The sequence below is a fragment of the Thermobia domestica genome, chromosome 2, assembly GCF_964235325.1.
Source record: "Thermobia domestica chromosome 2, izTheDome1.hap1.1, whole genome shotgun sequence".
Taxonomy (NCBI): domain Eukaryota; kingdom Metazoa; phylum Arthropoda; class Insecta; order Zygentoma; family Lepismatidae; genus Thermobia; species Thermobia domestica.
Window position 1 is genome coordinate 12,863,886 of NC_137455.1, and position 16,863 is coordinate 12,880,748.

General features: G+C 36.6%; 1 protein-coding gene across 1 annotated transcript in view; it reads left to right on the forward strand.

The window, feature by feature from the left end:
• Positions 1-16,863, forward strand: part of PolE1 (DNA polymerase epsilon catalytic subunit 1) — a 138,663-nt gene that overhangs the window by 61,205 nt on the left and 60,595 nt on the right. Inside the window, exons 13-18 of the mRNA XM_081738559.1 lie at positions 386-623; positions 819-1,021; positions 2,785-2,935; positions 8,177-8,391; positions 10,700-10,883; positions 13,402-13,545. Coding sequence (XP_081594685.1) covers positions 386-623; positions 819-1,021; positions 2,785-2,935; positions 8,177-8,391; positions 10,700-10,883; positions 13,402-13,545 — 1,135 coding nt within the window. The remainder of the gene's footprint in view (positions 1-385; positions 624-818; positions 1,022-2,784; positions 2,936-8,176; positions 8,392-10,699; positions 10,884-13,401; positions 13,546-16,863) is intronic.

The window sequence follows — 16,863 nt, forward strand, 5'->3', positions numbered from 1 at the left end:
TGTCGCCTGACACATCAGCCATCGAAGATATTTGCGATATAGTTAGTCGAGCCTTGTTTGTTCGGTTCTTTAAAATTATCGATGTCTTGTAAATTCCCATACAAGCAGCGTGGCAGCCGATTCCTTAGAACACATACTACGTCTGTGGCATTCGATGTGATGTATTCAGGTTCTGATTGCAGGACATAGAAGCTTCTTGCCTTTACTGATTTATGGAGGTTTGAGGTGTTGTACAATTCTAAAATTGTAATCATTTCTGCATAATTATGTAACGAATCTGTAGTATAAAATTCATTCCGCTCACAAGCATCTTGGTGTTGAATTTAACAAATTGCAGTGTAGTAAGTCCAGAAATAAATGTCCTGTTTTATTTTTCATTTTGTAGAGCAAGATGGCACAGCATGGAAATGGCTGGTATTGTGTGTTATACAGGAGCTTCTATTATTACTCGCGCAAGAGAAATTATTGAACAAGTTGGACGACCCTTAGAACTAGACACTGATGGTATCTGGTGTGTCCTTCCGGCATCGTTTCCAGAGAACTACGTTGTTACCACTACTCATCCTAAGAAGCCGAAAGTAACCATTTCGTATCCCAATGCGGTGTTAAATGCAATGGTAAAGGTATGTTCAAAGTGTATTGAAATTTTATCTTTTTAGATATAAGGGCATTTCATACGTTAATGTACTTAAAACGATTTTTTTTCTTTTTTCTTTTTTTTTTTTTTTTTAAAAAAAGACAAGTGTTTTTGATGATAGCATAGCTTTATTTCTTTTATGTGTTTGATTTTTAGTTTATATTCTCTTCAATTATAACAGGAATTTTACACCAACCACCAATATCACGAATTGGTAGATCCTGAGAACCTCGTTTACACCCAAAGAAGCGAAAACTCCATATTTTTTGAAGTGGATGGACCTTATCTTGCAATGGTGCTTCCAGCTTCGAAGGAAGAAGGGAAGAGGCTGAAAAAGAGATACGCTGTTTTTAACTTTGATGGCTCGTTGGCTGAGTTAAAAGGGTATGACGTTTTATATAGTCTATTAGTTTATGATATAGGTGTACATATATGATATTTGTAGATAAACTACTATTCAACTTACAGTGTTAATCCTACTAATTCATATGTCTTGAGGCCAGTCATTTATTTATTTATTTATTTATTTTTTTTTTTTTTATCGAGATTTAAATCATTTTGAGGGATATTCGTGTCTTCCGTCTTTCCCTGTTGCTAGTTTACAACGCTTCTCTCCGAAATAAAATCTACCTAAACCCTCTGGACTTTATCTGTTTCATCATCCTTACACTGAAATACTGAATCCCACGAGAAGCTGGCTTCCCCTGCCGATCAATTAACCTTTCCCTCCTTTTTCCTCCACTTGTACTATTTTTAAGCTGACCAACCCTTTAACCGAAATCCAAGACTAGTGACTACTTCGCCATCCTCATAGTGTCATCAACTAGCTCTAGTTTCCTACCTGTCATCTAGAGTGAAAGGAAAGCCTTATCTTGTCTACATTCGCCTGCTTCTGCACAGTAAATTTAAAGGCTCCAATCATCTTTTTCGTTGCCCGCAACCTTCAGGTCCGCCTAGTCAAATACAACCGATGATGCCCCTTACGTTATCCATCCAGACATTCATTCTGATTTTCTCTACGGATACCTTTTCTTGCTAACACTTTTCCCCTTCATATCTTATATTTCAGACAACGTGCAGACCTTCATTTTCCGACTATCCTTCAAACACATCACAATACCGTGATTGCCCAACTAAGCGATCTTGGCATTGCGTTTTAACCCTACTTGTCGTTGATTTTGCAGATGAAGACTCCATCACTGAACATGAATGACTCAGACTGCCGATTCGAATCCCACAGTGGAGAGCACGGTGAGAGTGGCTCAGTATTGAGCGCTTACTTGTGGTTCCCTGGTTCGATCCCCGTCCAAATAAGTTTGTGGTGAACAACCGTTTTCTCCCACTTTCTCATTTCACCAACTCTCCCGTCTCCCTTATTCTAAAGGGCATAAGTGGGACGTTAAACTGAAAGATTTCAAAATTTCGAATCCCACAGTAACTTCATCCAGCCACGTTTATAACCTCTAGAGAAGAACGACACCTATAATTTCTAACTAAAATAGCCATACATTAATTATCATCCTATCTGCAAATCGCACCTCTAGTGTTAATCGCTTATAACATTGCTTTCCTATCCAGGGGCCGCGGTGGCTCAGTGGTAGAGCGTTAACCTCTGGTGCTTGGGGTTCCAGATTCAAACCCTGCTCCCGCCAACAAGCATCGTGTGCGTGGATTTCCTCGGGGTTCTCCCGTTTCCTCACACTTTCTTCATTCCACCATTTCATTCATTACTCATCATCACCGTCTCCTTTAGCCTAGCTGGCATAACCGTAGGACGAAAAACCTAAAGATTTCATTTCCTATCCCTACTTTCCCTATATCTATGTACAGATTTGCTTACTATTATTTTAGCTTTATCTTAATTTCATTATTATTTCTTTTATCATTATTTCATTTGTTATTATATTTGAGTAAATAATATCCAATATTTCAGATAATTTATTGAGTATCCATTATCAAGAACCGTAGATGCTTAAAACATGTTCAGCACTAACATCTTCACATACTTAAAGCTTTGACTTCAATGTGAATATTATTTCCTTAGGTATTAAAAAAAGAAAAAAAAAATTCATTTTGTAATACGTATTCCATCCTACCTATTAGTGATCATATTGAAAGAACAATCTTATTCTTTGTGTACATTTCAGGTTCGAAGTCAAAAGGCGCGGAGAATTACAGCTGATCAAAATCTTTCAATCCTCAGTTTTCGAAGCTTTTCTCAAAGGAGACACGCTCGAAAAATGTTACGAATCCGTTGCTAAAGTTGCTGACTATTGGTTAGATGTTCTCTACAGTAAGGTGAGTTTAATAGTTTCACAGATCTCTGAAGATGTGAAAAAAACAAAGAAGTATGTAAACTAGTTATTAATGTGACTCGAACTCTGTATCATTGGCATATCGCGCCGATGCGTTAACCACTACGTCACCCAGTCTACTCCCAGAAGTCTTACACTCTTCGATGCACTTGCACTCTGACGACGTGGCTTGTGCCACAATCTAGCTGTTGTGCCTGGACAAATCCAGTTTCTAAACGCACCAAGTGAGCTTTGTGGTGGACAAATACCGTGCGTGGATTTTCTAGGGGTTCTCCCGTTTCCTCCCTTTTTCTTCATTGCACCGTTTCATTCATTTCTCATCATCACTGTCTCCTTTAGTCTAGTCGACATAATCGTGAGACCGGAAAACTTAGATTTCATATTTTTTATATATATAAAAAAAATCCAGCGTTTATGTTCAGAACACCGCTAACGATTGGTCTGAGTGGAAGAAAATCGAAGGTGTAGGAAAGACGTAGAGTTAAAGCAACACTAGGAAAAACTCTAGGGACTGTGAAAAAAATATATAAAATAAAAAAGTTCCAGTAGCATTTGGCTGAAATATAAATTAGAAATGAACATCTGCGTGAATTCATTATGTTTTTGTCATAGTCTAATTATGAAGGTTTATTTCCTGGTCTGCACAATTCCAATTACTTGTTTCTTAAAGTCATTACGGATTCAGTAGTTAATATAATAATAATAATAATAATAATAATAATAATAATAATAATAATAATGCTCATTTAAAACCCGCTTAGACAATCTGTAGGACAAACGTAATACTTAAATATGGATAATACTAATTATTATTATCCCTTGCTAACCACTTCTATATTGCATCTAGTAAGTTTTAATTCCAGACTTAAAGTGCATAACTTAATTCGTAGAAGAGTTATTTGGATAATGGTTATATTAATTCAACAATTACTGTGAGATCAAGTTAGGAATCACATATACAGTAGAGCGTCGATTATCCGAAGTAATTGGGGGACATGGGTGTTCGGAAAACTGGTTTGTTCGGATAATCGAACTGTACATGTTTATTTGCCAAAAAGAAGTACTGTACAGTAAATTTATTCATAAAAAGAAGTGTGCAGATTGTTGAAACACAGCGACTGGCGGCTTGGCCGGTCAGCAGCGCCTTATGAAGGCCCCATTAGAAGCAATGTTCCGCCAGCGGTGGCTCAGTGCGGCGACTACTGTGGGAAACTTGGTTTGGGAGTGAGGGGGATGATGGACGGTAGGGTGGGAGAGTAACAGGTGCGAGCGAGTACACAGTTCGGTTAAGCGGTCGTTCGGTTGACCGACGTTCGGATAATCGACGCTCTACTGTATAATGAATGACTTTTCTACTTACCTGGTAATTGTGAAAACAATCACAGAGCGAAAGAGTTTATAGTGATCTTTATTATGAACAAATTTTGAGGGTATTCATTTTACATTGTGTATTGGACTTAAAAAAGTGTATTTAGTTTCATTTTTTATTTTTTAAAATTATTATTATTTTTATTATTATTTTTATTATTATTATTATTATTATTATTATTATTATTATTATTATTTTACAATACAATACAATGTGCTCTCTGTTCACGTTTAATCCTTATTCGTGGGAAAGAAGCTGACAATGTGCTCTCACAGACTCTGCTAACACCTCATAATAAGGCTCGAGCCAATGAGAGTATATGTGCAGACGAAATGAATAAAAATTCATATGTATAAGGGGTTTGAGACTTCATTTTACGACTAGGTTCTAGACTCATGACCGGGGCTTCGAGAGAAAGTGGGAAGAGCGAAAGACTATTCAGAAAGATGGCGAAGTTACGACTGGACCTATATGCCATAATTGTGCAATTTTCTATATTATTATTATTATTATTATTATTATTATTATTATTATTATTATTATTATTATTATTATTATTATTATTATTATTATTATTCCTTTTAACCTTTGCGTAAGTATGTAGAGAACTATTGCAGGAAAACAACATTTGTGTATAGATGGCTTTATATGCATTCAAATTGACATCGAAGCTGTCAATGCACAGGTGCTGAACGTATTCTAAGTTCGATTCCCGATCTTAGTTATCACGTTGGTTTTTGTTGTCATCTGCAGTAATCATTATAAGTATACCACGAACCCTTTCGTTAAAACACTTCATCAAATAGGAGGATAAGAGTACGAAGGAATATAAAACTAAAAAACAGAAAAATCTAAAAAGCGTTTACTGGGTGCCATATTGGAATTTAGGGTCACGCAATGTATTGCTCGTCCAGCGTTTGGTCTGTACTGTGGCTGCTTATGGGCTTTTACTTCTGCGTACTTACCCCCTTAAAGAGAACAAATTTCACTACTGTAATTTATCTTTAAAAATGTTAAAAATATTTACCGACGATACAAAAATAATTTTCATAACTTCTCTTTTCCTTATAAAGTATTTAATTAACTTTTAATAGCTAGTTTTTGTTTTGTAAACTTGAAGGGGGAAGACACGTTAAGCGTAATAGCTGCTAGAACGTTGCCGCTCCATTTGTACGTGACTAAAACTGTCTGCTCAAAGATAGCGTTTCCAACTGCCGAAAAATTTCACCGTAGTGTCAACCTACATTCGTGAGCTCATTAGTATTGTCACTTCCACTGATTTCACGTAGCTAAAAAGAAATAAAAGTACGGCCAGAAAGAGCTGAATGAAATCGTTCTGATTTTTGGAAAAAAGTAAAATTTCCATCTCCTTTTCTTTCTTTTTTTTTCTATCTCAACCAAAGAGAAATATTTTAATCAAAAAGGAAAGAGAGAAGAAAAGGAGTTACAGCTTAACGTGAGATTCGAACAACTTGTGTCCGCACCTGGAATCGAACCCGTGACCCTTTGCTTATAAGGCGACGAGCGTAACCACTCATCCACGGGGGACACTGTGCATAAAAAGGCAGTAATAATTTCAGGATTTCAGGATGATTTTTCAAGTACGAAATTACCATTTCAGGTAGTTCAGTTTTATTAGGTCATTATTATTATTATTATGATCCCAGCCCTCGCCAAGTGAACTTTGTGGTGGACAAACACCGTGTGCGTGGGTTTTCTCGGGGTTCTCCCGTTTCCTCCCACTTTCTTCATTCCACCATTTCATTCATCACTCATCATCACCGTCTCCTTTAGCCTAACCGGCATAACCGTGGGACGTAAAACTCAAAGATTTCATTTCATTATTATTATTATTATTATTATTATTATTATTATTATTATTATTATTATTATTATTATTATTATTATTATTATTATTATTATTATTTAACAAAGCTACAGCCATAATCCATGTTTTCCCAAAACTATTAACTTGCTTTGTATTAAAAATAAACGCTAAGTATAAAACTTCTTAGGCCTAGCACTGATCCATGAAATTTTTCTCGGTACATCTGAGTTCGATTATTTAGATATATTTCTTGTCGGGAAGGAAATTTTTAGCGAGAATGACTGTAGGACACATTTCATATTTCTTCTTTCATCTTTCTTGTGTTGAAATTTCTTTGGGAGTTCGAAACTGACCGATTTTTGTTGGGTTTTATAATAGTATTGGTTTCAGAAACTACACCAGGAAATAGGGAGACGGTTTGTTGCGGTGGGTAGGACTAATTGCTTACCTACTGTATCATCTATTGTCGCGCTAGATGACTCATCTGACTCCAGACAAAATTCTTCTCTGTTGTGTCTGCTATTGTGCAGTGTGTGGCGGAGTGTGGTCTCTGAGCATTCGGCATTTTGTTGATTGTGTTTATTTACGTACTGTGCTGTTTTGGGAACAAAATCGGGTGTGTCTGTGTGTGTATAGGTGTGTGAGTGTGTGTTAATATTTCAAAATGGAAGAAGTTACAGCAGCACCTCTTTTGAGCGTAACAGTGGTCAAGTGTTGAAGAGCAAAGAAAGGGCTATTGTTATGAACGTGTTTAATTACTTAAAGCAGAAAAACCTGGGTAAAAGTATAAGTTGGTTCGCGAGTGAAACAGCTGAAGTCATAAAAACTTCCAGGACAGCTGTTTTCAAAATTCGAAGCGAGTTATAACGTGGACCTTTAGTAACACCGAACAAGAAGCGATTAAAAAAGATAATTGCAAAGAACAGTCGATTTGTAAAATATAATGAATTTGTTAAGAGTGCGATCAGACAAAAGGTCCATAAGTTATTCTTTAGAAATTTGCCACCAACACTCAGTTCCGTTCTCAAACAGGTGAATTCAGATCAGAGGCGGATCAAGGACCGAATTCTTGGGGGGGGGGGGGGGGTCATAGTGCTACTTTTAAGGGCTCCAAACTTTGGGATGGATTTTATTTATATATAAAAAATAAGAAACTTTCCTCTTCTGGGGGGAGGGGGGAGAGAAATCGCCCCGATCGCCCCCTGGATCCGCCCCTGATTCAGATCCCGATTGGCCGAACTATAAAAGATCCACGTTCCACGTACGTTTAAAAGAGCTTGAATTTGTTTATGAGAAAAGACATAGTAAGGCTATGCTTATATAGAGAGAGGATATTGTGTCGTTGCGTCACAAATATCTACGGCAAATAAGAAAATTTGGAAACCAAAATAGAAACATAGTATACATGGGCGAATCGTGGGTAAATATTGGGATAACCTTGGATAAAGAGTGGAAAGACAAAACATATGGAAGGAATTGATCCTTTGGAGTGCAATTGATTCAATGTGATAAGTTATTATTATTATTATTATTATTATTATTATTAATCGTCGTGGTGGTGGATATTTTACTACGTAAGTTGGCAACATCAGCTGGCAGTATAATAGAAGCGCGATCTGTTCTGCATTTGTTTTTAATGCTCAACTTAGCATCGCTGTTCCCATAAGACCAACAGTCCACTCTTAAGTCTGGATAAGCTATAGTACGCAGAAGTTCGTCAAGGGGGGAAGCTAAAGTTCCCAAGTTCATATGTTTTCAGGTGTTTGAATAAATATCTTAATATGTAAACGTTTATTTTTGCATAATATCTTGCTCAGGAATGGGGGATTAAAACCCCAAAGCGCTCTTGTGTATTCCACTGGGGTCACGTGTTCAGTTAATAGTGTTAGCAAACTGAAAATAGATGGGGTTTAGTAGAAGAATATATATTATTATTATTTGTAAGAAACAAAATCATGTAGTCATATGAATGTTGTCACTTTTTATTTAGAGCTTCCAGAGAAATTGAATTATAATTTCTTGTTTAGGCGTGCAACATGCCTGACTCGGAATTGTTTGAACTGATTTCGGAGAATCGTTCAATGAGTCGAAAACTGGAGGATTATGGAGCGCAGAAGTCCACATCTATTAGTACAGCGAAGAGATTGGCCGAATTTTTAGGAGATCAAATGGTAAAGGATGCTGGGCTTAGCTGCAAGTTTATTATCTCCAAGAAACCAGAAGGCGCTCCTGTAACTGAAAGGTAAGTTAGGCGGTGCATTTATTTATAAATATGTAATTAAATTCTTTTAGACCATAGGCATGTAAAACAGAAAGTCATGAAAGTTATTAAAGATGCAACAATTATAAATATTCAATTAACTAAATTTCTTCATTACATCTGCTAAGATGATCTATGGGGTCACACGAATTTATGGTGGACAGCATCGTGTTCATGGGGTTTGTGCAAGTTCTCCCTATAGAGTTTTCGATTAATAGTAATATAAATGACAACTTTAATAATGCCCATAAAGCTTCCATCGGTACACTGGATGAGCATATCTGTTGTTAACATTGAACTAATACGCATTATACTGTATTAATTCGAATTTAAGCACCCATCGAATATAAATTAGCTTTTAGAATCCGTTTATTGTGTGGATACAAGCACCAGCTAAAGTTCACTACAGAAAATTCACGCAGCTACCAAACTAATGGCTCATAATCGACTGCAAAACCAGTGACTTGTTAGGAGTATCTTTCTAGATACAGTTATCGGTAGTGCTTCTGTTCATTCGGAGAAATACTTGTACTATGCTTGAATTTGCATGTACTATTTTGAACTAAAAAGATGAACGATCGACAATAGAACTTTACGTTGTCAGAATTCGCAGATCATTGTTATTGTTTATAATAGAAGGTTGTTCAATAAGTTTTGTCGTGCAATACGAGAAGGTGCTAGTAGATTCGTCGTTGTATGTTCTATAGACAGTACGACTTCGTGATGAACACGCGTGAAGTTTCATTGTAGATCCGCCAACTCATTCGTATCGTTACAGCTGGTGAAAGTGGACGTGTAACAGTTTATTATTATTATTATTATTATTATTATTATTACAATAAACAAAATTTTACATCGTACAATCATAAAGTTCCTAGTTTTGAAAATTGTAGCTTAAAAAAAAAAAAAAAAAAAAAAAGTAAAAGTCTATAAGGGCTCTTCACCGTCACTGAGAACAGTAGAAAGATGGGTTGCTGAATTCGAACGTGGCCGGACAAGTCTTGAAGACGATTCACGTGAAAGACGTCCAAAATCGGCATTAACACCAGAAATCGTAGCAAAAATACAGGATATGGTTTTGGAAGATCGTCGAGTCACCGAGAGATTTAGTAGAACCCTTGACAATTCATTAGGGAATGTGAGCCATATTTTGGGTTTCAGAAAACTGTGTGCAAAATGGGTACCTTATTCACTAACAATGGAACAAAAGCACATGCGAATGCACTTTCCGCAGCAACATTTGGAGCGTTTTCGAAAGAATAAAAAGTATTTTGTACGTCGTTTCATCACAATGGATGAGACGTTGGTCTATTAGTATGATCCTGAATCAAAACCAGAGACTAAGGAGTGTTGTGAACCTAGTACTTCGGCTCCGAAGCAAGTGAAGGTCCAGAAATCGGCGAAAAAGGTATTCGTATCGGTGTTTTGGATGCAAAAGGGATTTTGTTCGTGGATTACCTGTAACCAGGTAAAACAATCAACACAGATTATTATTGTGACCTTTCGGGCCAGCTAGATGTCAAACGTCGTGAGATTTACAGAAGAAAAAAATCTTTTACAACCACAACACACCCTGCCACCAGCTTAAAAAAAAGCTAAAAAAAATCAGTGAATTAAAGTACAAATTGGCGCAACATCCATCCTATTTGCCGGATTTAGCTCTTTCAGACTTCTGGCTGTTCTCACATCTCAAAAAATTCCTGAGCGAAAAACCATTTGCATCGAATATGAGATCATAGCAGCCGTGGACACGTATATCGACAGTCTTCCGGAGTCTCACTTCAGGGAGGGTATCCATAAATTAGAAGAGCACTGGAACAAGTGTATTGCTGTCCACGGAGAGAACATTTTCTAATCACAGCTATGTCACACCATACACTCAGTGTTTCGTATCGAACGACAAAAAATATTGAACAACTTGGTATTATAAAAATAAGTTAAAATGCACCTGCCGGTGGCTCTATCACTTGTCTAGAAACACATTATGAAATTATAAGCACCTCTCAAAAATTTTAGCCCTATATTTTGAAATAAGTAGGGGTGCTTATATTCGAGTAAATACGGTACTCTCTTCCCAAGACTTCGTAGACTCGAGATGAAAAGTGTTTTTGGCTCATGTTAAATCGAGATTCTTTTCTGTCCTTCTCCTTAAGGTAGAAGAGTAATATGAGTCTGAATTAGCTACAGAATTTAAAATAGGTGTGCAATTTATTCGTTATAATAAGCGAGAATACTTTTAGGAGAATTTCCATTATGAAAGCTTATATAATTTCTTTTTAAATATGTTTAGGGCAATTCCGCTGGCAATATTCCAGGCAGAACCCAGTGTGAAGCGCCATTATCTTCGCAGATGGCTCAAAGATTCATCTTTAACCGATTTTGACATAAGAAATGTATTGGATTGGGATTATTACATTGAAAGACTTGGTGGCGCTATTCAGAAAATTATTACAATTCCGGCTGCTATGCAAGGGGTAAGTAAGTAATATCACAAGTTAGTACTGAATTCTAAGAAAAGGAAGATTTTATACTTATGAACATCAGGTTCTATTATTCTGTGTATTATAGAAGAAAACAGCAAGTAATAGTTTACTTAAAAAGAAAATTATTATTATTAAATATTCTGCCTTTTAAAAGGTTCTGGGACTAGTGAGGTTTTTTTTTTTTTCCTTCCTCTTAATTTTCCATTTGGGATTGGAAATGTTCCTTCCATGTTCCTCTATTTTCAGCTTCCTCTTTTAACTTCCAATATTTTCTTCTATTTTTCAAATCATCGATCACTTGTTCTTCCTATTCCTCGCTTTCCTTCCATCTTTCCTTCTATGGCGGTATGAAGAAGACAATTTCTTCGCAAGATATGTCCAATCAGTTGGCCTTTCTACGAAGGTTGGTGGCTAGAAGCGTCCTCTTTTCTCCTGTCCGTTTTAAAACATCTTCATTTGTTACTCTTTCTGCTCATTTTATCTTATCCTGGCTTTCTAAAAGTACTGGAAAGGTTTGAGAAAAGTCTTCGGGTCTTACCTTAAATGAAGGGAAAGTTCCAACCAACAACTCGCTGGAGAGAGCGGGCAACGTCTTAGGCGGCTAACATAGGTGAGGGCCGACTGACTTCCGGGATAAGGAGTCAGCCTCTACCGGGTGCCAATGTCCTTTTCGGAGGGCGGATGAGCGGGTGGAAGACAGGGCACCTTGCCCTTAGTGGGGGAAACTGTCCTAAAAGGCGGATGAATCACAAGGTGGTCAACGGCATGAAGATGTGGAAAGGAAATGGGAATAGTACCACATTATCTTTTTCCCAGGAAGGACGAAGGAGAAAAGTAAATATAATGATGGTTCTTCCTGAGGTAAGACCTAAGATTAACATATTTAATTGGCATGAACATAAATTTCTGAACGCTGTTTTAACGCAAAATATTCTCAGTATTAACATAAGAACAAGATGATGATGATTTTTGTAGCAACCCTGGGAGGAAATTGAAGTTCAAATACGAGTAATGAAAGTGTTGCCAAAGGTGGTGGATATGCCAACCTGAGGATAAGAAGAAGAATGTAATTCCAAAGAATATACACAGCAAAAAACTAGGTGTTAAAACAACACAAAATTACTACTACCTTAGCGTGTTACGTGTGTGTTAATGCAACTCCAAAAACATCGTCTTCCGAGCATGTCAGAAATAACTACTTATTGGTTGTGAGAATTTGCATTTTTTTTTTTTTTTTTTTTTTTAATTATTTGGTATGAACAAGGCTTTACATATTATATTTGTCATTTATACCAGGTAACGAATAACGTACAATGTTTTCTGTAATCGGTCACGAAAATAGTTTTGTAAGCCTATGAATTGTCTGACAATATTTACATGAGTAGCAAATGCAAAATGCAAAAATAGGTTGTTCGTTACTTGGTCTTATTGCAACAAAAATAACGACCAACCTATTATTGTGCTAAGTTCCTAGCACAGAACAACCAATGGCAGTACTACTACTCATGTAAATGTCAGATAACCTATGTTTTGTAAGCCTATGAATTGTCTGACAATATTTACATGAGTAGCAAATGCAAAATGCAAAAATAGGTTGTTCGTTACTTGGTCTTATTGCAACAAAAATAACGACCAACCTATTATTGTGCTAAGTTCCTAGCACAGAACAACCAATGGCAGTACTACTACTCATGTAAATGTCAGATAATTCATAGGCTTACAAACTATTTTCGTAACCGATTACAGAAAACATTGTACGTTATTCGTTACTTGATGTAAATGCCAAATATACTGCGTAAAGCTTTGCTCATAGCCAATAATAAAAACCAATCCAAATTCTCCTTGTCAGTTCCTAGTTATTTATGATATGCTCGGAAGACGATGTCCTTGCTGTTGAAAGAACACACAATTAATACGCTAAAGTGGTAGTCATTTTGTGTTTTTTAAAACACTTTTTTCTATGTAGAAAAGAGACTTACTAATTAAGTAAGAAATGCTACTCACTAATTAGGCTCTCCAGTTTCTTATAAGGGCAGTCATTCAGTTGCGCAGCGCTTATTTCTGGTACTAAGTGTGTCTGGTTCGATCCCTGGCCATGCGGGTGGACAGCCTTTGCCCAGGGTCCCCGTTTCCTCCCACATTATCATTCCATCGATTCTTCTATACCTAGGTAATTATTTAGTGTAGCTTTCCCGTTAATTGAAAAGGATAGTCATGGGACATAAAACTAGAAATTTAATTTAATTTCTTATTTTCAAATTTATGTTGTGGTAGAAATTTCGTCAATAGATGGTTGCCATCGTTAGACCATACTTTGAAGTTTACAGAAGCCTAGAAACATTTAATTACAACTTCTTTTCTCTAATAAGCTTCAAATCTATTTAATTCTTCAGTTGCTTGATAAGTTTTTTTTTTTTTTTTTTTTTTTTTTTTTTTTTTTTTTTTTTTTTGGTATGATAGTTATTATTTGCAGTGCTTATTTCAAAGGAACCATATTTTGTTCTTATAGATTTCCAATCCTGTTCCCCGAGTTCGGCACCCTGATTGGTTACATAAGAAAATGTTGGAGAAAAACGACACACTTAAACAAAGAAGAATTAATGAAATATTTACGCGAGTACAAAAGCCTCAGGAACCGGAACCAGAAATAGATGTGAGTAACTAAAATAAAGTATAATTCTCGAATTAAAGTAGCAGTATCTTCATAAGTTTTTCGTAGTAATTAGCAATGAGTATTAAAAATATTTCCTTGAAGTATATTAAATTTAGTGAATCAATTCATAATATCTGTAAATTAATATCTGTAAATTTGTTAGAAATAAAGGAATTTGTATTATTTGATATTTCGATACCTACCGTCTTTTACATTTGCAGCTAAATTTGATTTTATCTCTTTTATAAAAATGTAAGTATTGAGCTTTCACAGTAAATTCACGTAACTGTTTATTGTTATAGTTCATGCTGTAATTTACGTAATGATCGTAGTCTTAATAATTCACTTCATGTATTTTTATAAAAGTCGTAAAACAAAAACCTTCGGATATAGTGACCTTTATAATGAACCAATTTTTAGAACATTCATATTATTTTGTGCAAGAGACTCGGAGAGGTGCATTTAGCTTTCATTTTACGTTACAATCAGGGGTAAAAGTGAAGAGGAATGCGCGGGAACGTCGTCTTCCCATTTCCAGAATGTATCTGGGGCGTTCCTCCACTTCCTAAAAAAAAAATATATATAATGGACAAAGATAGGCACGGGGGACGGCATGACGTTATAACCGCTACCAGGTGATAGAAGGATTTTTTGTGGACACTCTGTATATTTCGTAAAGACAGTAATCATTATTTTCGATTTATACTTTATTCTGCAACGCATATAAGTTCTTTCTTTGGTGGGAATTGCTTCTTTCCCACACAATTGGACAAAGAAGTCTTTCATCGTTTTTTCATATATATATTTAAAACGTTGCTTTTAGTGAGAACATTTCAGTTAGTGACTAACCATTTCAGTGTTTCTCCCTGACTTATTATATGCACAGTATATTCTGCAGTTATTTGGAACTGAATTAAGTGCTTTCTTTAATCGCTTATGGAAACATTACAATAGATTAGAGAAATACGGGCTGACCAGATGTCCCAGTGGCCAAACTGGCACCAACTGCGTTGTTCTGCAGTCCGTTATCTGTACTTTCTCACGCCAGTGTTATCGCCGTGTCTAGTGCATTATAGGCAGTTGACTAAAATTAACATAAATTGTTTTCCTTATTCTGGTTGTATGTGCGTACAGGTGAGTTAACAGAGTGATTTTTGAAATGAACTGCCAACACTTTTCAGTTGACCATCGCAACCCGTACCTTGAGCTTGGGTGCTCGAGGAGTTTGACTCCAGGTCTGGAAGCCGTAACCCGCGCATGTCATGTCGAGCTTCAGATACGACTTTTTGTGAAGGGGCACAAGCTATTTAGCCGGTGAAGGACGATTTCTTACGGCTAGCCCCAACTAGTGAAATCCCAGGTCCGCAGACCTTGTGCGTTCAAAAAGTTATATACGCGTCCTCCAATATCAGTATTCCACTGTGGAGATCTTCTTTTTTTAACTTGCTGAAGATTCACCTTTACGCTGCATGACTGTTCAGCGTAACAACTGGATTCATCGTGGGACGATCCAGACAACTTTTCCCCAGTGCTAACCCCCCAAGTGTGTCAAGGGTGTGAGAGAAGAATTTGTAGTGATATCTGAATCATAATCATATATATATAAAGGGCTATATTGCCCGAAAAGGGCAAAGCGTGATTTCAGTGACGAAAATTATTTTACTTATTCAGTGTCCAGTGTTGTGTTCATTCATCTTCGCTGTTTTTTAAATAGTGTTCTAATAAATAAGTATAGTGTCATTTAATCCAGTGTGTTTTCGTTGTTTGCATGAGTGATGTTTGTGTGCGTTATGGTCTGGATGACCATATGATCGTCCGTGAGGTTTTCGAGACGAGACACCCGAACCTCTCGGCGCCTAATGCTCATCTCATTATTGAGACCGACGAGCGATTTGGAAACAGTTTGTAACCTTTTCTTGGAGAGGTCCTTCATTGTCCTGTCCAGGTAAGTTAAAGTATCAGGAAGATACTTATTGGCAGTACCACGAGCCACGGACAGCGACCAGATTACACGGAATGGTTACAAATAAATGTTCGCCCGAACAGCGACACGAACTCAGGACGGTTACAAATAAATGACCGCCCAAACAGCGACTCGACACCCTGTCGGTTACAACGTCATGCGTCCCCCTACCTTTTCAGATCCACTTTTACCCCTGGTTACAATAGACTTTTTATCCACGTTGAATCGTCATCCGTAGGAACCGGAGCGATAACATACTTTCATAGATTTTACTTATACTTTATGATAATGCTTCAGCCAATGATAAGTGTATATGCAGACAAAATGAATATAAATTTGTATGAAATGAGGATTTCGAGATGCGTGGGTTCTAGACTTTTTATGCGTGGGTTCTAGACCTGTGAGCGAGGCTTCGAGGGAGAAAAGGGAAGACACGCTATTGCAGAAGATTACTGCGTGCTAATCTCCATAGAAGAACCTCTACTAAATTAATGATTTTTTTCTTTTCTTTTTTTTTAAAACCTTTATATACTATGTAGGTATGTAAATTGTAGTGTTGCAATTATCAAGGACAGAAATACAAAAACTTGGACTGTGTGTGTATTTGATTCAAGACTTTTCTCGGCGCTCATTATGTGCATAGTCCTCCTATACTAGGTGCCATGTTATATTACTTTAGTGAAATCAAGTTTCTGAAGTTATTGCTTTTCATGTAACTCCTAATATTGCGGATTATTGCGGTTGTTGGTGGTAAGGTTGAAACAAACCTCGTTTCGTTTAAACCACATCACAATTTGCATTGAAACCAGCATTTGTATGCAGATTGCTATGTATGAATTTAGGTTGTCATTAGTGAAGCTGGCAATGCACGGGTGCTGAACGAATTCTGAGTTCGATTCCCGAGCTTTGTTATTGCGTTGGTTTCTTTTGCCACCCGCAGTAATCGTAATAGGGACAACTGTAATTGTAATTATTAAATATAAAAAGGAGTTACTTTTTCCTTAGCACATTATGATCTTGTATCAACCTTCAAGAAATAATGAATGAATAAGTAAATTCAAAAGGACTTTCTAGAAAGAAAGTTGTATTTTTATTGAATCATATTTAAAGAGTGAAAAAATGCACGTCTGAACCAAGAATCGAAGCTGGTGCGTTAGCCACGATACTGTCTAGTCCGCTCCCTGAGAAGGTGGCTAATCATGGAACAGAATGAGTAGTATAGCGGTTAATGTACCTGCACAGTAAGCCGAAGGCCCTGGTTGGATTCGCCCCTATAGTGTATGTAGTTGGTATAAGAAAAATTTTTATCTTCCGTTTATCATATAACTTTTATTATATTATTGTGTATTAACTCT